Source organism: Scomber japonicus, chromosome 12, assembly GCF_027409825.1.
Source record: "Scomber japonicus isolate fScoJap1 chromosome 12, fScoJap1.pri, whole genome shotgun sequence".
Lineage (NCBI taxonomy): Eukaryota > Metazoa > Chordata > Actinopteri > Scombriformes > Scombridae > Scomber > Scomber japonicus.
Window position 1 is genome coordinate 15,219,237 of NC_070589.1, and position 24,334 is coordinate 15,243,570.

General features: G+C 38.6%; 1 protein-coding gene across 1 annotated transcript; it reads right to left on the reverse strand.

The window, feature by feature from the left end:
* Positions 1–6,443: 6,443 nt before the first annotated feature.
* Positions 6,444–15,760, reverse strand: LOC128369620 (organic cation/carnitine transporter 2-like). The gene is made up of 12 exons (XM_053330697.1): positions 15,484–15,760; positions 13,845–13,867; positions 13,334–13,696; positions 12,893–12,996; positions 10,492–10,646; positions 9,997–10,168; positions 9,272–9,413; positions 9,034–9,128; positions 8,499–8,713; positions 8,216–8,398; positions 6,847–6,982; positions 6,444–6,528 (listed from the first exon to the last, which is right to left on the reverse strand). The coding sequence occupies exons 1-12, from the start codon at positions 15,758–15,760 to the stop codon at positions 6,444–6,446; spliced, it is 1,950 nt and encodes a 649-aa protein (XP_053186672.1).
* Between the last annotated feature and the right edge of the window lie 8,574 nt (positions 15,761–24,334).

The window sequence follows — 24,334 nt, forward strand, 5'->3', positions numbered from 1 at the left end:
TACATATTATATGAGTGCATTTATGTGGAAGGGAGAAAAAAAGTGACATTTGTAATACAGCAACTTCCTTTAAAAAATGTTTTGTTGTTCAACAACATCCAAACTTAAACCATAAGACTCTTAAGTGTAAAGCATGAGACAGCACATAAGCCACAAAAAATGGCCAGCCTGCTGTTTCTCATGACTCGTACCTCAGTGGTTATGTAAACAAGACTGCAGTTAATGTCTGCGTTGGTTTGGAGACTTTCTAGAGAAAACCTCAACTAGTGTGAGGGGAAACAACCTAAATAACATCTGTGCTGGCCTTTACGAGAAAACTCAACCATCCACTTTGTGGGCACATGCACATGCACACACACACACAATCACACACACACACACACACACACACACACACACACATACATTGCACACACACACACATGCATAGCACACATGCACTCAAGATAACACCTGTATGCCATTAAAAGTGGTGACTAAATACCGGTTATCATGTTGTCCTTTTATAACCAAATAAATTTACAAGAACCGTCACACAGACTATTTTACTTACCACAGAGACAGGTAATGCATGCTTATAATCACATAATTAAACACAGATTCAGCAAATGAATAAAGGCTGTAAAGGTAAAATACTCACCAACACAACTCAGCTCTAGATATATTTGCAACTGTTTAGTCACTGTGAGAAGCTCAACCTCATTATGACAAAACCTGCCTCATGTCACAGAGTCACTGTGAAGTTCCTACAGTACACCTGGGGAAAGATGGAGCATGTTTTTTGCCATGGAAGTGATCATATCACTGTTCTGCATGAAACATCAAACAATGTTTGGTTTGGTGTCTTTTAAAAAGTAGGACGAACGACATAGAGGTAAAACAACATCAAGGTTGTACGTAGAAGTGCAAGACATAGAAAATAGCTATATTTAGAGTGGAACTCCATTTTCCTAACCCCAAAGTGTGTACCCTCCTCTCCACCCACACTTTTCTGGGCTCCCTTTTTTGCTTCTAGACAAGCTATATACCTTTGTAAATGGGTTACCCCCATGCAGCCGCCCACGCATCAGGTACAGTATAAAAAACCTGGGGCATCCTGTTATGACTTCTGGTTTCCTGTTTCCTGTGAAAAATACAGCCCCCTCACTCTCACACAATCATATACACAAACACACTCATGTACTCTGCTGCTTGTCACACACCAAACAAAGCAGGGCCAACATCAGCTGCTAATATATTAGTATGTACATATAATCTGGTCAGTATAAATGTCAGTATAAATGTCTGCCACATTTGCCACTTGGATTCAGTTAATGATATAGTGGCATGTTTTTTCTATTCTATTGGGTATATTCTCGTGGTCAGTGTTCAGCACTGTGAATTATATCTGCAGCAATGTGTGTCATTAGGCTGTAAAATGACAAGAGCAGCTGTTTTCCCCCGTTCTTCACCACATTTCATTTGTTTTTATTTCATGTATACATCTTCTCATTTCACATGCCAGAGAGGAAGATTTACAAGTGTCAAGGGGCCACTGAAACAGCAATAACATCGGTGTGTGCTCGTGTGTGAACTGTTAGGCCCCCGTTTGCCAAAAATATGAAAATAACACTGTTTGTGACACACAACATGCTGCCACTGCACCAACCCCCGCCAAGATACCTGAGCATCCCTCTCCACAGGGGTCAGCCGCATCACTCTTAATGAGCAGAAATCGTTGTACCTTCCTGTGGTGCTCCAGCCTGCCGTGCTGAATGCTCAGTGACAGTGTACGTGGTTAATTGTCTTGGCACAAACTCATAGCCATGTTTTCCCCTCTTTTGTGCGGAGGTTTCTGTTGATGCTGGAACAGAATTTCGACACACTTGCATACTGCATTTTCTATATGTGTTTTGGATGGGTGCCAGTTGTCGCCTTGTTTATATCTGGTGCAAATCTAAAAGCAGCAAAAATCATGTTGTTTCTGTTTGTTTAAATGGGCCTTTACATTTCATGGACTCCCACACTTACTCTTTCCCTTGTTTTTTAGGAAGAAAAGCACAATACCACCCTGTTCTTTTTCCTCATTTTTAGCTCATCATCCCTTCCCCCTTTCTTGCAGATTGGAATTCATTAGCAATCAAAGAGCCACTGACAAACGCCCAATCTTAATTACCCCTTCATTTGCATATTTGCATATTAATGACTGCAGACTTTGCTGTTTTTCTACTGCAGTAGTTCCCCTCCCATCAACACTGCTCAGACGTAGCCACCACACATGCTGCAACACTATGTGTCTTTCTCACAGCTCACGGCCTTCTACTTTCAGCCTGAAGTCGACAGACATTTGAGGGAGACATTTCATTATCGCTGAACATGAGCCAAACAGATGCATCACTATGCCTGTCATTTAAGTGGAGGATGGATGTATTTAAGCATGGCTTTAGTTCACTGCCCCGCTTTTGCCTCCTTTCAACATTAGGCATTAAATAACTTTGTGGCAACAACATACACACAATACACCATACAGTCTATGCAATGTATATTTTGAAATTTCTGTTCAGGAACATATTTAAGTATTTATACCAAAGTGCTTTGTGCTGTGCACCTAGTATGCCTCCCCCTTCTGGTGAAAAGGGAATAAATGAAGACATCATGTTCTCATGTTACAATACACACTATTTACTGACAATTACAACTTTATAAGGAAGACACTTAAGATGATTTTACCATTATACAAAGAAACTACCATTTGTTTCATCTGAGACTACACAGCTCGTAGCAATGTAGCTTGCACATGAGGTAAAAGCAGTCATTTGTTACGGCAAGTTCTGTGTATCATCATTATCATTGCAGGCTGTTACATTATTTTGCAAAATTTGAAGAAATCACATCAACAAATTCAGAAAAGCATCACAAAGTCAATAATTTCTTGATAACATAGACACATATGACCCATCCTGTCCAGTAAAATAAACACGTTCTCACAGTCTCAATGTGTATATGCACAGATGTCTAACTGTAGCTAATTGTAATGTCTGGGATTGACACATAAATGCTGTCAGCTTCAGAACACCATGTTCTCAAATATTTGGAGAAATTATGTTATTGACTTTATTTATCATTAATAACAGAGCTCCTGTAGACTGACTTTCCTGCAAACAGGATACAGTAACTTTACTTGCACTTGACATTTGATAGATGGAGCCTTTAAGGGTTCACCTGAGGGAGGATGTGGGAACCGAGTGTATTTTCTGGTATGTGGTTTTAGGTAGCAGCTTCTCAGTATTTTTATACACACTTACTTCGGATTGCAGTGTGTGTAGGAGTGTTAGGTTGGTTCAGCCCCATAGTTTTACAAAGCCCGCTAACAGTCTACCTCCTCCACCTCAGACCACTTGATAAATATTTTGTTCTGCAGCAAAACAAAAACAATGTGGTGCAAAATAAGAAACTGAAGAGAACAGTTTGTGATTTTAACTTTCCACTGTGGTCTTTGATCATGTCTGGGGATGTTAGCAGACAATCCACATTTTATTAAGCTAGTCTGATCAAATTACCAGCACTTTTTTGATTTTGTAACTCATTACACTAATTACTGTGTCCAAGTTGTAAAAAACATTACAAAAAAAAACAAAAACAAAAACAAAAATGTCCCTTCATCCAACACACGCAGAAGTAGTTAATTCCAACGTCCACACTGATGATTTGCATTTAGCAGACTCTTTGGATATGATTCTTGCATATGATTTTGTACAGTTTCCTATATTATAAAATGCTTATGTCATTTTTATCATAATGTATTATACTGGTTCTCTGTTGAATAGTCTTACCACCCAAAACATCTAACCATTAGCTCATTGCATAAGTCATCACATGCAAAATAGTTGAACCAGTTGTCATAATCTGTCAGGCATATTTTATATTTGTGGTTCACTATTTCCTTAAATGTGGCTGAACTGATGAATTACTCACAGGTGAATGTTGACTTTCACTAATGAAGGGAATGTTATATTAATCAATTATCAACCAAATAGCTCTAAGATGCAACTCATGAACCTTCAATTAGCAAGCATATATACACAGAGAATAATGGAAGAACAACAAGGAAATGAACAGGTCTAATATTCTGGAAGAAGAAGAGGATTATGGCTGCCTGGAGAAAGGTAGGGAGACAAAACAGAGGAGAGGTAGAAGAGGCCAAGGACATATAGACACATTCCTGATGTACAACTGTAATATGTAACAGCCATTGAGACCATGTTCTCAATGATGGCCTTATGATGGTTGAGGCTGGTTGAAAGGTGCAGCCAAATGGGAAAACAACCGTGTCCTCAATCATTCAAACACCTCATACACATTACAGGTATTTAATCCAACAATGTGCACTGTACTGACATATTTATTGTAATACTTCATATAACATTTGCGTTTTGCAGTATGAAGTATCAATCTCAATCAATCAATCAATTAATCAATCAATCTTTATTTATATAGCGCTAAATCACAACAAAAGTCATCTCAAGGCACTTTACACATAGAGCAGAGGGCTATTGCACAAAAGCAGAATTAAGAAATCCAGGATAACTGAAAAAGTAAGGCTCGACAAAGCCTCATCAGTGCATTATGGCATGATCTGTTGCACGTTCGCCAATCCAGGATGAGGGTAATATGCGAATATTTCAAGCCAGGTCTAAGTCATTCAGATACGTGTTTGTTCACGACTTTCTTACATACTGTAGACTACTCAATAGATCACAGATTGACTGATGCAGACATGGAAAAGCCCACGCTGCACACCTCTCACCAAGTGAGCAACAGCTTCTAATGGAAACTGATGAGGAGGTGAAGCTATATGTTCAAAGAAGTCCGATGTGTAACTTTTAAATGATAATGTATGTGTGGCATTTTAACATACAGAAGACCATGAATTAACTTTAAAACACATTTATTTCCGACCAGAGTGACAGCTAGGCTAACTGAATAAATAAAACACCAGGATTAACTAAACCTGGCTGTTAGCCTGGGCCCCGTTTCAGAAAGCAGGTTTAACTGAGTTAAAACCTTAACTCTAGGTTGACTAACTGTACATTCAGACCAATTGCGTCAAAAGCGGACAGTACGCCAAAGTTGCTCTGTCCACCCCGCTAACTTTTGTCGCCCTTTTGTTCTTGCTTCTCAATTTAAAAGGGCCGCACATCACTCGCATAAAAAGTTTGCCGTGCAACAACTGCTGTAGCACAGCTCATTCATTTACCGGGACAAAGGCTTTTGGCGCTTTTGGTCTGAACGTACAGTAAGGGCGCACTCACACTAGGCAATCGTACCGTGCCCAAGCACGTTTGCCCCCTAAAGTCCGGATTATTTGGCTAGTGTGAGTGCAAGTGTACCATGCTTGAGTACGGTACACTTCCCTAACACCGTTGGAAGAGGTGTGCTTGAGCACGTTACACTTGGTCAAGCATGTGCACTAGGGATTAATATTTTTCCCGAAAATAAGACATTTTAAATCCCGCCAAAATAAACCAATTTTCCAGGGAATCCCGGGAAATCAACGGTTTTTAAAAAGCAACATTAGCTGAGCCCTGGTCATTTCAAGCAACACTAAATGCAACGCAGAGACATTATGCATATATGGGTTCCCAATACGACCATTTTTTGTGTATTATTTTATCATTATTAAGGCAAAAGGCCTGCTTTCTGAAACAGGCCCCTAGTCTGGACCAGGCTAGCCGCACACAATAAATCTCCATGGTAATTTATGACTAAATTCAGCCAGGATAAGTGGAAAATCCCAGTTTAATCTGCTATCTAGGTTTTGTGCAACAGCCCTTAGGTCTAAATCGTACTCTTTAAGTTTAATTTATGTCAGTAAATATACTTTATACACATACATACAGTACATACAGTGTAACACACAAACATACACATACAGTATGTGTATAGCCTATACAGTATAACATACAAGCACAGTGACACATTTTTTTCAAATCATACTGAATCTTGTATTTTGCTTGTATTTTAAGAAATGTCATTGTCATCAACACAGTTTAATCATAGTTTACATCAGAAAATACTTCCAGAGTACTGTGTTTTATTGACAACACGGCAAAGGTATTTTGACTATTATGTTTGTAAACAATAACAGGACTTGTCCATTGACATAAATATTTACTTTTGAGGCATAAACTAAGGATTTTGAAGAAATGACAGACTGTTTACAAGTTAAGCTGTGATATGTCCTGCTAACAAACACATAAACAAGATCTAAAACATATGATACAGTCTGAAAGCTAGTCTGATTTTTTCTTTTTTATGTATGAAACACTTGCAATGATATTGTTTACTCAGTACTACTCAGTTTTGAGAAGACCAGAGAAGCTCAGTGTCTCATAAACAATACTAATGTCTCACCAATATATCGGTAAGAAATATATCAAGTTTTGAAGGCTTTTGTTATTTTTTCAGCTGTGGGTGCTCTTAGTAATTTCTTTACAGCGCCCAGTTGTATCTGACTGAGTTGTAGATGTTTCCTTGGGAGAGCAACAGCTATAAGATGCAAAGAGAATCAGGGACAGAAGAAACAGAGAGAATGGATGTTAAATTCATGCATGAGAGTGTAAAGAAACTATAAACAATGCATGAGAAGAGAAACCTCTGACTCTAACAGTTACAGCTCTAGACCTGTGTGTGATGCAGTAATCCCTAAAGGCCCGTTTAGGCCATATTCATTGTCTCACTTTCAAGGAATTCCCATCTAGTGCTTTCCTAGAAGACTAGCGATGATATTTATTTAATTTAATCATTACACATGTGTGCACACACACACACACTCACACACACACACATATACATATAGTGACATACCCTCTGATGGGTTTGACTTGGCTGATGAGGTCCGGAAGTTTGTTGTTTCTGGTATCTGGAAGCAACAGGCTAATGACAGCAGCCATGATGCTAATTGTACCAAAAATAATGTATGGGAGAACCTTGTTGTAAACTCCTGCAAACAGAATAATAACGGCAATAAGCTCAAAACAAACACTGAGCAAATAAACATTAAGGCACAAACACAAATATGAAGTTAAACTAAAACTGAACTTTTGGAGCTGTCAAAGAAAATGACACTGTTAATCACTGCATTGCAAACAGAGCCATAATTAATGTTATTAGTGCCAACTACAGTGCCTATAATATTCACCCCCTTGGATGTTTTCTCCTTTTATTGCTTTTATAAATTGAATCATGGTCAATATAATTTGACTTTTTAAAAAATAATTTACAATAAACAACTCTTTAATGTCAAAGTGAAAACACATTTCTACAAAGTAATGTCAATTAATTTAAAATATAATGTATAATATAATAATATAATAATAATACATAATATTCTATATATAAATAATATATATATGTATAATAATAATGTAAAATAGGTGATTGCATACATATTCACCCCTTTCAGGTCAGTATCTAGTAGTAGTTGAGAGGGAAGTGATCAGTAGTTCCCAACTTTTTTCCTGAATGTACCCCTATTCTATCATTGAGTAAACTGTCATTCCCTGACAAATTATTATATTATATTCAATGCATGACAATTACAGCACAGACACAACTGATAGAGTGTCTCTCTGTAATTAAAAAAAATGTTAATCTATCATATATGGTTTCTTTCTGACAGATTCAGTGTTGTATTCTCCCTGACACATGACTATTGTTCTATTGTTACATTGGTTGTTTTAGCTTTGTACTTTTCTTATGCAGGATGAAGCTATTTATCAGAGTGAAGGCTCTGTGAATATCCTTTGTGTTCACGTTTTCTGCTCTTCTCCTCATGAGATTTTTTAAATGACAATCTGGACTTTAAAATTAACAAGTACTTTTAGTTGTAAATTAGTCAAATACTTTGGCGACCCCTAGTGGGGATCTAGATCCCTAGATTGGGAATTAATGGTTCACATAATCACAGACTGTATATTGATATTATATGTTTTTTTAATGTATTTACATTTGTGGCTTTGCAAAAAAAACCCACATTTTTGGGCAAGTCAAATTTCATCAATCAAATCAACAACTCAACTATTTTATTTTGCTTTTGTTACGATTTGGGTTTTATTCATTTTCTAAATTCATATTAAATAAATGGAGTGTGTTAAAACCCTTTTTAAATACATTTTGGTTACAGTAGTGCAACAAATAAAACAACAGAAACAAAAAGAAGCAAAAACAAACTTACCTATGTAGATCATATAGGGGCAGATGATGGTGCCTATGCGTGCAGCTGTGGAGGTGACCCCTAAGCCCATGTTCCTGACTACAGTGGGCATCAGCTCAGTGAAAAACACGTAAATTAAGCAATACGCAGCAGACACACCTATTTTTCCCACCAAAGCTAACACCTGGATCATGAACTGCATGTCTGGGAAAAACAGAGAAACATGGCTTTTAAGCAATTTCACCAATCTTGCCCCTTTGGGAATTCCTGATTCAGTCTGTCTTAGTACTTAGAAAATACAGACCTTCAAGAACCAGCATTATAATTAGAAGCATGATGCCACAGAACATCAGTGTGGTGAAGAGGAGAGTGGGTCGTGGCGCTCGATTAACCAACAGCCAAGAGGCAACATATGTTGCTATGTCAATGGCTGCAGAAATGAAGCAGTTGAGGTAGACATTTCCATTGAGGTTACTGGTGTTGAGAGAGAGACCGTAGAACACCATGGCGACAGACATCCTGCAGAAACACAAAGTCCAGACTGGATGAAGATGGAAGAGACTGCATGCTCAAATGATGTTAAATTAATGGTCAAAAATCAAAAGGACTGTGTCTTATGTAATGAATGCAAATTAAGTAGCTAGTTAACTACATTAATTAAATAATTAATTAATTGAGTAATTAGTTAAAATGGTCTGATATCCAAAAGTGATGAGTTCTTTATTTGTCTAACATATCTGTATGTTTATAAGTAAGTTACATCACATAAAGACATTATTATACGCATCCATATTTAGGAAAGTTAAAATAGAGAAGAAGAGACATTATTTCTACATTACCATATAAAGACACCTAGAACTGTAATGTTCCTCATGTTAGGGGTGCGTATCAGGTCCATATAAGTATATGTTCGCTCATTTCCACCTTTATGTTGCTGAATTAGACATATAAAAAAAGAAACAGGACAGTCACATAGAGTGCAACACTTGATTACAGTTACAGTTTATGGGGCTCTACATACTTTATACTGGAACACATTAGCTTTCAGAGCACGAGGAGTAAAAATGGAATAAATACCATTAGTTCCAAGCACTCGCCAGACCTAAACAGCACCTCAGGGGCAGGGACTCTGTTCCTTTTGGCAGCATGGCGTATGACAAGCTCAGCCTCCTCCACCCGCCCTTTCTGAAAAAGCCAACGTGGAGACTCAGGAATCAGCCTGAACGGAAGGAAAGACAGATGTTCATAAACACCACAAACATTACGGACCAGTTAAGATGGATTTTAGATGGTAAGGAAAGTATCTGCTCTCTGGGAATGTGGGTATGTGGGTATGTGTGATGTGAACTTTGCAGAGAAGAAAGAGAAATGACAACCATAAACTGAACTGATTGTATTTAATAGATTAAAATATACAATTTGTATTTTGTATATTAGGCAACAAAACTTCTGTTTACAGTTAGTCTGTAATATAGGGAGAGATGTCTTTTTTCATAATTTTGAGTATTATTTAGTTTCATTGTATTTATTCTTTTTCTGTGTTCTTTTCTATATTTTTCTACGTATATATTTATGTTTCTATGTTTTAAAAAAAATCTGGTTTAGTGTATGTCTGAATTATGTGAATGACAGAATCAAATGAATCCACAGAATCTGATGTATGCATAATTTCCTGTGACGATCAAACAGTCACAAACCAGATACAATTCCCAGTATTGGGAAATTAATTAAAATAGACAAAGATGCATTTGTAAAAAGAAACCCCCAACAAAACAATAATGTGACATGTTCATCAGACTAACCACCATGTTGGAATAAATAGGAACCCGGGGACAGCAGTAGCCACCAGCAGCATCCTCCAGTCTCGTATGAAGTAGGCAAAGAGCGGTAACAAGGCGTAACCAATGCCAAAACCTAGACAGTGGCCCAGCAGAGTGTAGCTCAACCTGGAGGACTGGCTCAGCATCTCAGACCCTGCCCAAGAAGTGGATTGAGAACATAGCGATAAGATGAAACATGTCAGGTAAATTCCTCCCAAATCAGAAAACTCTCTGCGGCCATACTGAATTCATTGTTTCACTCAGTACATTGCCTTTAATTGCCTTCTTTTAACACAGCACACTGGTGTATGGATGTAAAGCCCCAACATTGACAGTCTCAGCACAGTGCAATAAGTTTGTACAGTTCTCCTGAGGGGGAAACATATCACCTGCTGCTGTAAGTTAATCACAGGAAGATATTAGATAAGAGATGGAGATAAGAACTCCTTTGAGACAGAAGTGCGTGTGCCCTCTCACCAAGTATGAGTGATGCAAGGTAATTGGATATCTGGCCAAGTCCTCTAAGACAGTTGATGACACAGAACATGGCCCAATTGACAGAGGTGGCCTGGATCAAGGCACTGACTGTTTGTAAGGCCATGGTGACAAAAAACACTGGCTTTCTGCCAATCCTGTAAGACATGAAAACATGAAAATAACAGTAAACATGTGGGTATAGGTTTGAATAGGTAGTTCCTATCTCAGTCTCTGACTGTATTTAGCATTGTTAGAAGATTTGCTGTCAGCAAATGTATTTTGGTGTGTTTAGAGAGGCTAATGAGCAGCTGACATACTGTAAATTCAAGGTAAATCTGTTTCATGCACATTTTTAACTTTGAAGACTTTATCTTTATTTTGTGTAACTCTTTTCAGCACAGTTTACATTCAAAAAGCATTTAGCTACAGGTTAAGGTGAAGGTGAAGTGAGGATGATCATATTTTATTGAATGTGACCAGTAGGTGGACAATTTCAGGTTTTTACATCCTGGGTACAGAGATGAATACAGAGGTCATGTGGACAAGTTTGTCCTTAATGTGTGCAGTGGTCAGTCAGCATTCTTAGTAAGCTAGTGCTCGCTGCGTTCACTTAAGTTGAAAGGAAACATCCCACACAGAAAAGATGGCGCCCAATGATTGATGCCACTTTTCGCTACATCTTTGTTTATATACACTCAACAAGCACTTTCTTGGATTCAGGTCTGGTGACTGCTAAGGCCACTGAAGTACACTGAACTCATTACCATGTTTATGCTGGAAGTAGCCATCGGAGGAGGGTAAACGGTGGCCATAAAGGAATGCACGTGATCATGATTGATAAGTATTAGGGGCCCAAAGTGTGCAAGGAAAACCTTCCCCATACCATTACACCTACACCAGCCTGGACTATTGACACAAGGCAAGTTGGGTCAATGGATTCATGCTGTTGACACCAAATTCTGACCCTAACATCTGCAAAAATGGACTTTCATCAGACCACTTTTTCCCCAATCTTCAACTGTCCAGTTTGGGTGAGCTGGTGCCCATTGCACCCTCAGATCTCTGCTCTTAGCTGACAGTACAGAAAACCACTGTGGTCTTCTGCTCTTGTAGCCCATCCACCTCAATGTTCAAAATGTCGTACTTTTTGAAATGCTGTTCTGCTCACCACAGTTGGGTTAGGGTTAGGCATTTATCTGGGAGACTGTAGCCTTTCTTTCAGCTTGAACGATTCTCCTCTGACCCTTTCTCATCAACAAGGCGTTTCCATCTGCGAACTGCTGCTCACTGGGTGTTCTTTAGTTTTCACACCATTCTGAGTAAACTGAGTAAACTGGTAGACTATAAGAGGTGTCTATCCAGCAAACATTGAGATGCTAACTTAATTTGACGATTGTTTGATTGTCCTTTGAAGAGGTCCTCTAATAGTTCAGAAATAGTTCCACAGTGCAAGTTTTGCCAACGTCTGGGACATTACCTGGCTATCAGCTGGATGTCCTCCCTCCCAAATAAATAGCCTGTTGTTACTATCATCAATGGGCTTTTTAAGCTCAGCTGCTATGATTTGTAGCTTATACAACTTTATATAACCTATCTGTCTATATAAATAACTTAATATAGCACTGACTGTACCTCTTGTCAAGGCTCTGGTTGATCAGTATAGGTTAGGTGGTGGATGAGCTGGGGTGGAACCTGATTCTTCAGACCTTTATGGATGAACAGGTCTGGGAGGGTTAGGGTTACTCTCACTAGGTAAAATCTGACATTCATCTTTTTTCTACTCCATCCAGTAATGTGAATGAACTGGACTATTACTAGATGTAAATGTCAGTAGATGTTGGTATTATTTAGTTCTTAAATTAATCCATTAAGGAGCCATGAAAACATTTAGCCCGATTTTCAGAAACCTATCCACTGCTTGTGGTGTGTGGCTGCTTGTGAGCTTTTAACGTGTAGTCTTGTCGTCCTTGATTTTATGTTCTCTACTTTATATGAGAAAGTTTGTTTGGCATTTATGGCAAATGCTTGTGGATAAAGGGTGTGGTAGTAGTAAAAGTCCCTTGAGGCAAATTGGTGATTATGTGATAATGGGGATTAGCAGAGAACATAGAGTTCTTCTTGCTCAACCTAATTTTAAAACACATTTGGTATCATTGTGATTTAACATTAAAACCCCTTATTTATTTCTACTTTTATTATAACTTTTCCAAAGTCTTCTTGTTGGCCTCTTCTTGGCCAATTTGTTGGCATGGTCTTTTTATCGTGTGTTTTAAACCTGTGAATTATTTTATTTTTCCCATCTGTATTATTGATATTGTTATCATTATCATTGTAATTAACATATTATCATTATCATCATCAGTTACATACTATTATTATCATTATAATTAACATGATTTACCGGTCTGAGAGGTGACCACTGATGAATGATCCAAACAGGACTCCAACAAAGAACATTGAAGTTGAAAAAGGGACTTTCCATGCATTGTCACACACCAGATCCCACTGCAGTTGCAGAACAGGAGACAATCGTTCAGGTTATCACATGGAAATCTGTCATTAAAGTGAAATCTCTTTTAATCTAATGTGAAAAGCAAAAAGGGAAATAGTTTCAGCCTGGATCCTGAGCTGAAACAGAAAGCCCAAACACAAAGGTTTTGAATTAAATTAAAATAATTTCAATTCAAATTGAGACAAATATATAGCATTTGACTCCATTCATCACATGACCGGAGAGCTGATAACATTAAAGGCTTTTAAAAAAACCAAACAATGTATGAACAAAGGCTTTACTTAAATTATTTTTTCTATTCACGTTGTACATACAGTATCAATACTGTACCTCAGAGACAATGGTTGAGGTGTATATCTCAGTACTGAAGACCCAGCCATCCAGACATTTCTCCGTGTCATTACTCAGTCCTGCAGTCCAGTTTCCAGTGTCCCGTTTGTATCGAGAACAGCTGTCAGGTCCGATCCAGCTGCTCCGCTCGTGAAAGGGAGCCTCCACATCTGTGCCATTACGCGGGGAGTTGATCGGTGCTTTGCAGTGGTACTCGGGTGTATCCGCAACAAACACCACAAGCACCCCCATGTACCCACACGGAACCGCGCTCAAACTCAGCAAAACAATTATTAGGATTTGAAAGAGTCCGTAGTCACCCAGAAAAGACGTGATTTCATCGAAATCTGTACTTTTTTCATCCTGCATGGTGGACAACAGAAACCAAGTCTATTTCCTGTATCAGCAGATACATTCAGATGTCTTGGATGAGCAGTGCTTGTTTGTTTTTCTGGCAAAACTGGTTTGATACTATAGCTACTTAATCAACCACCTACTGCAATACAGAAACCTGCAGCGCCTTCAGGAATCCCTCTTTTGCCACACCAAGGACATGTCAGGTTTGAAGAAGGTTTCACAGATAAGTTTTAGGTCTTAGTAGACAATGAAATAGGTATTTTCTGAGGTCAGCCTTTGTCAGTGTTTCTTATCTTAATAACAAATAACCTGTTCAAATAACCCCTGGCCTTCTGTGAGGAGTTTACATGTCCCCCCTGTGCCTGCAGGTTAGGTTAATTGATGACTCTAAATTGCCTGTAGGAAGGATTGCTGGCAATTGGCTCCAGCCCCCCCCCCCCTTTGTTCAATGCCCTCTAACCATATTGAAAGTTGAAAAGTTGAGCGCTGACTACTGCTGAGTCATTAATCTGCAGACCACTGTAGTTTGACTGTATAGGCTATAATGTTATATCATTACGCATTAATATAGCCTAAGCATGTCGTCACAGGGAAATGACAATATATAGGTGAGCATGTAGACCAGTTTGTGTGTACATATATGACTTTCACCAAGGAGCTTCTTTCTGTCTGCTTCAGGTTTCAGTCTTGTTATAACAGCAGTTTGTTTACAAGTTAAACAAGGAAGAGCATTAAAAGTAAACAGAAGCATCAAACCTATTACTGTACAACTACCACAAGATGGCGCAACAACACAGAAAATAGTCAGTGTTATGCTGATATAAAGGGTAACACTTCTCTCCTAATATAAGTGTTTTCCCCAGGAATTAGGTCAGGTATGAAAGGGTTGGGTAAATTGAATTCAAGTTAGTATTTTCACTTAGTTTTACATATAAAGGTTGCAGTGAAAACCAGTGATAAAAGATAAAAAAAATATTTAGTGTCTGTATAAGTATTCAGAAACGTTGAGTAAAGTATCAGGTGCCCCCCCAAAAAAACATTGACATATTTTTCTTGCTATAATGATTCCTCCTGTTCACACTCTCTTTATATTATATGAGATAAGATAACCTTTAGCTACTGATCCCCAAACTGAGACGTGAGAGCAGAGTCACAACACAATGCATTGTTAAACTGTTAATACCAGTGTATCAATGCACAGAATCGTGTTGCTTATCAAGGTCGCGCTAATTTCAACCTCTTGATTCACAGTTAGGTGCAGTGCAGTGGTGCTAAAACTACAGGTTGAGCTGCCAGCAAGGGGTCACAGGATATACCTGAGGAGTTGTGATATGATTAATGACTAATTAGGTAAATAAAGTCACAAGAGAAGTTCAGTTTGGTGGACCTTCTAACAATTCTTAGACATCTGAAATGAAAACCCAACTCTGATTTTTGTAAGGGATCACTAGTCAGAAAAGCTGGGAACCACTGGTTAGTCTTGAAGATTGCATTTAAGCTTTTTTTTGGTCTTTTTGTTTGTTTAGACATTGTTTAATAATCTTAATCTATAAAGTAACCAGCAAAAAGAAATGTCAGATAAATGTATAGAGTAAAGAGTACAGTATTTCCCCATGAAATATAGCGACTAAGTGCCACAAAATTGTACTTAAGTGCAATACTGGAGGCAATGTACTCAGTTACATTCCACCACTGTATAAAAGTGTATTTTATTTACACAACAGATCAAACAATGTGACACGAAAAGTTGAGTATTTAATTTCTCAGCTGCGTCTTAAGTAACATCATCTCACTGCTCAGCTCATTGGCAGTGACGGCTCTCTTTCTCATCTCCACACCATGCCCTTCTTCGGCCAGTGCTGTAACCATGGAGACGCCTCTCCAGCCAGTGCACGGTGATGCCCTCTGACCCCCGGAGAGGCGACCTTTGGCCTGAGTGTCATCAAATGGGGTCAGGGGGTCAACTCTTGCTAGAAGACAGTAAAAGCACTTCACTGATTGGCTATCATTTGCCCTTTCCATACCCTCATCTGTGTAATTGGCGTATTGACCAACTGGCCCTTTGCACATTGTTAGCAGCACTTTATCCAGTTTACATTGCATGAAGTGCAGTGTGGAGGCTGTTCTACATGATATTTATGTGCCTCATAATCTATTTCAAAGGTGTGTCTGTTTCTGTACAAATATTCACCTTTTTGCCCCTACCTCTGATGCTTGCTGAAGCATACAAGGAGGTAAGTCAACTGATGAAGGACTTTTGAGATTCTGCTGATGATTTTGGCATTTTAAAGCCTCAGTTTGCCAAGTAAGCTGCTGGGTAATGATGGGGAAAGTCCTCCATCCACGAAGAGCAATCTAGCCTCATTCCAGCCCTCTTCTTGTTCTCCTTCCTGGTGATGTATGCCTCCCAGGCCCATCACTTGTCAATATCTCTAAATTAATTTTGAGAGACCGCATGGCAGCGGAGACACTGGGTTGGGGCAGGGCTCACAGAGCAGAGCAGGTAGAGGGAGGCAGGGGGGGGGGGGGGGGGGCGAGGGGCGTGTAGTAGTGGACAAGGACATAAGAAGGAGAGAGCCAGGTGGAGGAGGAGGAGAAACAACAGGAAAATAAGGAAATAGAAGCAGGATGAAGGATAGAGGAGCGCCATGGAGAAAAAAGGAAAAACTGGACAAAGAGGCTGTGTTTCCCCATTTACCATTCTCATACATGGCTTCCCTCAAATATCAAAGCCCTCCATTTGTCCAAATGAGGCCTGAAGTCAGCAGTATCCAATATAATAATGGCTGTTCGACAGTTGAGAGCCAAAGTGAGCAGGGACCCATCATCCTCTCCTATCAGATCTCCAGGCCTCTGCAAATACAAAAGTGTGGCGCAATGGTTATCTGCAACAGGATTATGCAACGGGATTTTTTATCACAATGTAGGCATGTCATCACTTGCCAAAATCCTGACTCTACTTTGGTTGCTTTCGCCCCACCTGCTGTAGTACAGACTTTTGGTACAGGAGCTGACAATAAAAATGATTGGTTGTTCAATAACCATCCTCTCCTCTATTACCCTGACATCCGTCCTTTGGGCTCTGTGGTATTTTTCAAAGACAGTATGACCCTTCACCTCTCACCCCTTCACTCTGATCCCATCCCGCACAATCCACATTACACTGGGGAGTGACAAACCTTGTAACATCATGACCTCTTTCCTGGTGAAAAGACACACGCAAACAAATATACACACACACACAGTATCTTTCTGTGATTTCTTTAGCTCTGTTTTTAAATAACTCTGTTCATTTTTCAGATGCTAATAACTGCAGTTCCTGGCTGTAAGGAGGCCTCGGGGGTTGGATCATTAATAGCTATGTTTGTCATCATCTCATTGCTTTCACTACATCTTATATCAGGTTGCTATTCAATGCAGAACACCCAGTGATGATGACACGTTTGTCCTTTTGCAGCCTCGTTTTCACACAAAAAATGAAGCCTTCTTGCTTTTCTGCTTGCGATCACATTCAAATTTGTCACCTACTTTTAACAGACTTATGGCTGAACATTTAAAAAGGCTTGAGGGTAAGTATCGAGTGAGGCTTGCTTCAGTGAATATTTCAACCTAGAGGAATTCTTTCAAGTAATGGTCTGCTAAGTAACTTCACTGCATTGAGCTCAATAGTTTCTCCACTACTACTTACAGAAATGATTTTTCTTTTGCAACCATAGTCTGAAAAATGGTTCCACTGTGCTTTTTTGAAATTGTGAAATATTTGCAACATTTTGAAAAATGTGTGTGTGTGTGTGTGTGCGTGCATGCATGCGTGTGTGTGTATGCACTCCAGCAGGATCCCCAGATTTTCCAGTTCTCCTGCAATCTAATGGGTTATTTGTCATCCGCAGAGTAAAGGATTTTTAAAAGTCAAGCCCGGACCGACTCCCTCCCTATCCTTTCTCTCACCCTCCCTCTCTTTCCCACTACCCCCCTGACACTCGCAATGGGAGATCGATAGGTTATTGATCAACTCTCTCTATCGCCAACCCACCAGACTAATCACCTTAACACCAGCCCAACTCTCTCTCTCTCTCTCTCTCTCTCTCTCTCTTACCTCTTCTTCCCTGTTGCTCTCTGTTTCCATCCTTCACTCTGTTGCTTTGTGTCACACTCATCCGTTGAATAAATGGCACCTTTTTTCCACATTTGGAACTCTAGCCATGTTTGACGAGTGTTTTCCCCCTCTGTAGTGAACACACACACACACACACACACACACACACACACACACACACACACACACACACACACACACACACACACACACACACACATCCTTTTAAATTATCCCAATATTAATTGTGCATCCTTGTGTCTCCTTTTTCAACTGCCAATAATTGCCAGGCAGAATCTATGTGGCTGTGTGTTAGATAAAACAAGAAAATCTACCATTGGCAAGTGCTCTTCATCTATCTCTCATTTCTCTCACTCCTCCTCTGCCTGCTCCCTGCCTCCATCTCTCCCTGTCTGTCTTTGTTCGAGGGCAAAATCGATGGAGTGTATGAAACTGGCATATTTCTCTGCCTCCTGCTGTAGGAGACCTGAGGGAACCAGGCCTGAGAGGAGGAGACATGGAGGGTGTAGTTTACAGTAAATCTGTACATTTATACTTGTCTTTTGAATGCCTTTTTGGGTTTTAGTCTTTAAATATAGTAGGCGCTCTCGGTAAAGAAAGCTTTTGCAACAAAAGTCCCATGGAGAGTTTATACAAGCCAAGCTGACAGAAGTGTGTTTTTGAGTGTCAGTGTGTTCCATACAGCAATACAACAACCTGTATCCTATATGATTTCCTATATCTATCCTTAGCCCCTCAATTCAGATTAGTAAAAACTCACCCATAAAAACCCTTCAACTCAGGAAAATGGATGAATCATCCAGGACACACATATGAATATATGCTGTGTGTAAAGAAGAGACCACAGAGCAAAATTACAGAAATACAGCATTGGAAAAAACAGGATGACAGCTAAATAATTTTATAGGATATTGTTGAGAATAATGTAGAGCCCGTCAAGTCAGGTGAATTTATGAGGTGCAAAACCCCAATTTGTGCAATCTGTGCAACATATGACACTCTATTCTTAGACCCTTAGTTTGGATAAACGAAAACATTCACATCAAAATCCCCCATTTTCTATTGAACTAATCATCAGAAAGACATTTAAAGTGACAGTTCATTAGTTATTTCCCAAATGTCATCTTGAATTTCACTATTGAACAAAAAAACGGTTCAGCAATATCATTAGAAACTGTTTTGTTCCTCATAGATTCCTTCTTTCTGTTCAGGAAGTCCAGAGAGGTCAGGAGTGTTTTTGGAGACGTTTTTTTGAATGATGTACGATGCATCCCTCTTGGGTGCAGGCAGCATAAGGGTTTCAGCTGACTAATAATCTGTTGCTTTGCTTCTGTATGTTGAAGATAAGAGTTTTTCCTTATAAGCCTCTAACTTGATGAAAAACAGATAATCCTTTGGAGGAGAATCAAGGTGACCTTTGACCTTTGGATATTAAATGGATGAAGATGATGTTGCCCTCAATATGTGGTTTTGATCAAATGCTTTTCTGGATATTTTGGTCCATTCATTCCATGTTTGTGCTTTTCAAAGCATTAGAGGACTTTTGCTAAATATAAACAGATATTACAGTTTGTCATTTTAAATCATGCTTGTATTCCTCAAGCCTTTACTTACAGACATACACAGCGCACTGAACTGCAGAAACAATATGGCTGTGCAATACTTAGACAAACACCACACACACACACACACACACACACACACACACACACACACACACACACACACACACACACACACACACACACACACACACACACACACACACACACACCTCACAGGAGAATTGATTGACTATTCTGTCTCAATACATCTCTCCTTCTGTTACTTAGCAACCAGTGCCTGAGAGGATACGGATGCTGGAGAAGTTGTACTCCGGTGCATTTTCAGTTGATAAGGAGATATGATTAATGAAAATGTCATCATTACTATGTAGTGAAATGTTAGAAAAATGGCTCTGAAATGAGGGAGGAAATGTAGTGTTTTGATCTTGTTTTGATGTGAGATGGTGTGCCTTAAAGCCCCAAATCTTTACATTCTCAACTGAACAGACAATACAGCTGTAGGGGAGAGTTATAATCAATGATAAGAATATCCTAATTTAATATTGCAGAATTGTGCCATTTGAGCTGCTAGATCAAGGTGTTTGGTTGTTTTAATCAATAGATGTTTTCAGTTGTTAACCTCACTGCAGCGTGTAAAAACAAACTGCTTTTGTGATGACAAAAAAAATGTAATTTCTAAATTTTGCATCCTACTGTCAAAGTGTGAATGATATATGAGTATTTTTATTCTTTCATAATCACAGAAACTACTAGGTAAAAAGAATACTGTATTTGTTTTCTCCACATATTCCAGCAAATGTCCTTTTTGCTCTGACATACTGGTGTTATATTTTAATAAGGAAGAAAAAGCTTGAAAAAGGTTTTCACTTTTTAGACTGTGTTGTTTCCCCATACAAAAGATGCACTAAATACATTAAACCACTGCAATAGGAGCAGTGTGTAATCCTCACAACTCTAACAGTAAATGTTCAATACAAAACACACATGCTGCTTCATAAATCTATAATATTGTATCTATCATGTTCTATACACAACTCTAAAGATTAACTTTGTAATGATACTCTGACTGCAGTAAAGGATTTTCAGTAGGTTGAGTTGTATTGAAACACAATGTGCTTCATACTGTCAGGACTCTATGACTCTATGAAAAGCAGGACTTCACTGTAATACTGCACAATATTTTACATTTACACAAAAATAATCTCACATTGTCTGACAGCAGAATATCCAATATTCAGGATATATTTTGATAAAAATGTATAACAAATGAAGATGGGTTTCCTTTAGCATAAGTAAAACTCTGCAGAGGAAAATACCTGATTCCCTAACCCTGATTTTTAAAAAATGCAACCGACAAGGTAAAAATGCAGCTTTTTTAAAAGAAAAGTAATTATTTTATTGTTTTGCTGTATTGTTTCATGCAAAGTTTGGTCTGTGTGATCAGAAATGACCATTAGCAAGAAGTTTCCCCAGTAGGACTTTTTGCTGTCCAGTCTAGTTACAGCTTCATTTTTGGGGCATCAATATTCAACACACTTTTTAGTTGAGAGTCACAGAAAAAGAAAAGCCAAAATATAATTGAAATGTTATTTATTTATTTATTAAAAAAAAAAAAAGTCAATATGTTTTGTTAGTTTAACAGAAGGTAATGTGAGTTTTGTGGGTTAAACCAGCACTTTATTTGCCACTGTGTTTGCACATATATAAGCCACAGTGTGATGATGCATTTCAGTACATTTTAAACTAAAGGACCAAGACATCTTGAATGTTTTTCCTTCTACATAAGATTGTATATTACTGCTGTGTATCTTCATTTGATAGCTTTGTTTTGTCACAACTTATTAGGATTTCAGCATGGCAGGTCCGTAAGATCAACATGTGAAGTTTGCAGTTATTAATTATGGAAAATACTGAAGAAATCATGAACGGTTTTGAACGATGGATAATGGATTGATACATAAATAAATAAGAATTTATGCACACTTTTATTCATTAAACAATATTAGGACACACACACACATAGAGGAGAGCGCTCCCAACACGCTTGTTTCCATCAAATGCGATCACTATGATGCTATGAACTACCTGAATGTGCCTTTTCAGTTTCTGATGCCTCATGTTGGCCCATAAACACTGAGCCTGATGGAATTACTCGATTTTTGCAATTACCAAATTTTGACCAGGACTCGAACACTAGAGAATATATAGTTTTTATAAATGAAATAAATTAGGTGAGTACTTTATTTGCTTTGTCAAAATCGAAATAACACCCTTCCTGTGAAGCACGTCAATATAAGAAGCTGAATAACAGGCCAAAAGGAGATCATTTTTAACCTTATTGAAATGAGGATGAACTATAAGTTTTCAACACATAATAAAACAAATGGGATGACATTTATTTCCCCCCAACATAATTCTGGTGTGAGTCAGTCATGTGCTACAGGTCAAAGACCATAAACGATCTCACACAAATGCCTCCAAGTTGGAAACAGCGCCCAGTGAGATGAAGTGATCGATGATCAATACATTGAATGATGCGATCAATTTCTGATCTTAAGAGAAAACAGCTTAACCACGGAGCTTTATGATACCCAGAAATAACACTTGGCACGGACGGTTTAATTCAGGAGCTGTCATTGAAATAAAAATATTTCGGCTCACCGAGCTCTTAAAAAATATTGTGATTAAAATCTGACACGTGAAACTAAAAGTGGAGCAACCGCAGCTCCGATTCGATTTGTAGGAGTAAGAAAGAGGCCTGATGCTCACTGCGTGTGTGTGTGTGTGTGTGTGTGTGTGTGTGTGTGTGTGTGTGTGTGTGTGTGTGTGTGTGTGTGTGTGTGTGTGTGTGTTATTATTATTATATCCCTAAAATTAGGAGGGATTAATAGCAGCCTTCTCCTTTTTAAATTTCTATTTAATTTGAATGATTTCAACGACACAAAATCTATATTTTAGAGCATTTTGAAGCGTAGCCAATACTCACTAGCAATCAATTAATTTATTTACACTATAAATTAATTCGAATCAAAGTGATTCTATAAGAAAGGTATATTTAATTTCATTTGTCTGAATATTATGATTGCTGAATTGAAGTCACTCTCTTATAGGAAATAAACAGACCAAATACGAATAGGCTGGAAATAATAAAATAATAAATGTCTTTCTTTCGATTTGCCATTTGAGCTGCAAACTAAATCACTAAAAAGAGTTTTAATTTTTTTTTTAATCCATTCAAATTAAAAAATTGAAGGACAAACAGACAAAAGCTGTATGAAGCTCCTCTCCTCTGGAGTCAGATGAGAAAAAACAAAAATCCACGTGTAAAACTGTGCGCACGGTGGTTCAATATTTAACATACATTTGATCCAAATACGCTTTCATATATATATATTATTTATGTTGCACATACAGCATGTGCTAAATATATGGCTTGTTCTCACATAGGCTATGCCAAGGTGAAATATAGAAGTATTCAAAAACGGAATTTAATTAGTAATTCGAGGGTACAGATTATAAATTCAGATTTCTAAACCGAGAGAAAAGATTAAAGCATGGGTCTTTTTTCTCGAGCTGTCGGAGTGTTCATTTATTTGTGTTAGTGAAGAGACTGACGAGACAGGTAACACACTGCCGGTCTGCTTGTCTGCAAAATAATCACAAACAAGTGTAGCATTACACACAATTAAATAAAGTCAGTATGGGCATATTATTATTATTATTAATATGTAATAACACAGTTGAACAACTTTTCACTTTACCTCATTACAGCACTACTACATTTTTATTTACAGTTATTGTTTTAACATTAAATCACAGATGACACAACTGACAAGTCAATCATTTGTGTATATTAATTTATTTAGTGAAAAAATATAATTTCCATTGTTGTGATTTCCATTTAATTTAAAACTGAACACCTCTTAGTCTCTGAAGGCTGTGTGGCATTTTTAAGTGTGACACGTGAAAATACAGCTTGATCGTAAACGTAAACACATTAAAACATCATATTTTGTTTATAGACGCTCATTCTCAACAGATTAAATCCCCCAACTTCATCTTTGGACTTGGTGAACTTCGCACAAACCAAACAAGAGCGTTGCAGCTTTGGGATCCTAACTTTGTGACCTCTTTCACCCTCTCCCCAACCCCTTCTAACCATCCTGCGCCACGTCATTAATCTCTGTCAATCAATACTTCGATCAGGTTTATCACTAAGCGCATAAATGCAAAACCATACAGTCCGTGGGAAAACAAAGTTTATCTTCAAGCAACTCCTGTGTCCGAAAACAGATAGTGACTGTATATTTTACACATATTGCAGCCAAGACATCTGCTGTTTATCTCTGACGCTCGTGCAAAGCTACAAGCGAAATACACACGTGCACACGGCCGCTCACAAACCACACAGACACCATATAAACTATTTACAGCTTCTCAAAAGTAATTCATTAATATAGGGTCTGTTAAAACTCTGAGATATATGTAACAGTGTGACATTGTTTTGATTTGTTCTTTTTTACCCGTAGCGATTTCATCCCAGTGATGAAGACTATTTAGAAAACTCTGCTCGTGCCCGCCCCACATTTTAAATACACAGAGGCGCGCTCCCATCTGTCTGACACGCCGCTCAGCCTGCTCTTAGTGGAAGCGCTGTTGGACCAGAGATGAGATACAGCCCTGGAGAGCTACCATCCACGTGAATGCATAAAGCGCTACGACGCCACGGAGTCGTTCGGTTCTGAACCTGCACTAGAAGACCAGAACGTCTCTACACTACTCTGGATTGATCGGAGAATGTTAATCAATGGATCGGCGTTCAAATGGTTTGGTAATTTTGTCGCTCCAGGAGGGCTAAGGGCTTAGGGAGAGCGCGTCCCTGGGTGAGAGACAGGAGTGAGAGTAAAAGACAGGGGGAGAGGGTGGGGAGGGTGGGACAGGGGAACGTATATCCTTTCAGAT

Excerpts from the sequence above, each read along its gene's own strand:
- LOC128369620 (XM_053330697.1), bottom strand. The coding sequence starts at position 15,760 with ATGTGCAAAGGGCCAGTTGGTCAATACGCCAATTACACAGATGAGGGT. Across the intron at positions 9,129-9,271 it reads GCGAGTGCTTGGAACTAATG|CAACATAAAGGTGGAAATGA; the intron begins GTATTTATTCCA and ends TGTCTAATTCAG. Across the intron at positions 6,529-6,846 it reads CAAGTCAAACCCATCAGAGG|CTGTTGCTCTCCCAAGGAAA; the intron begins GTATGTCACTAT and ends TGCATCTTATAG.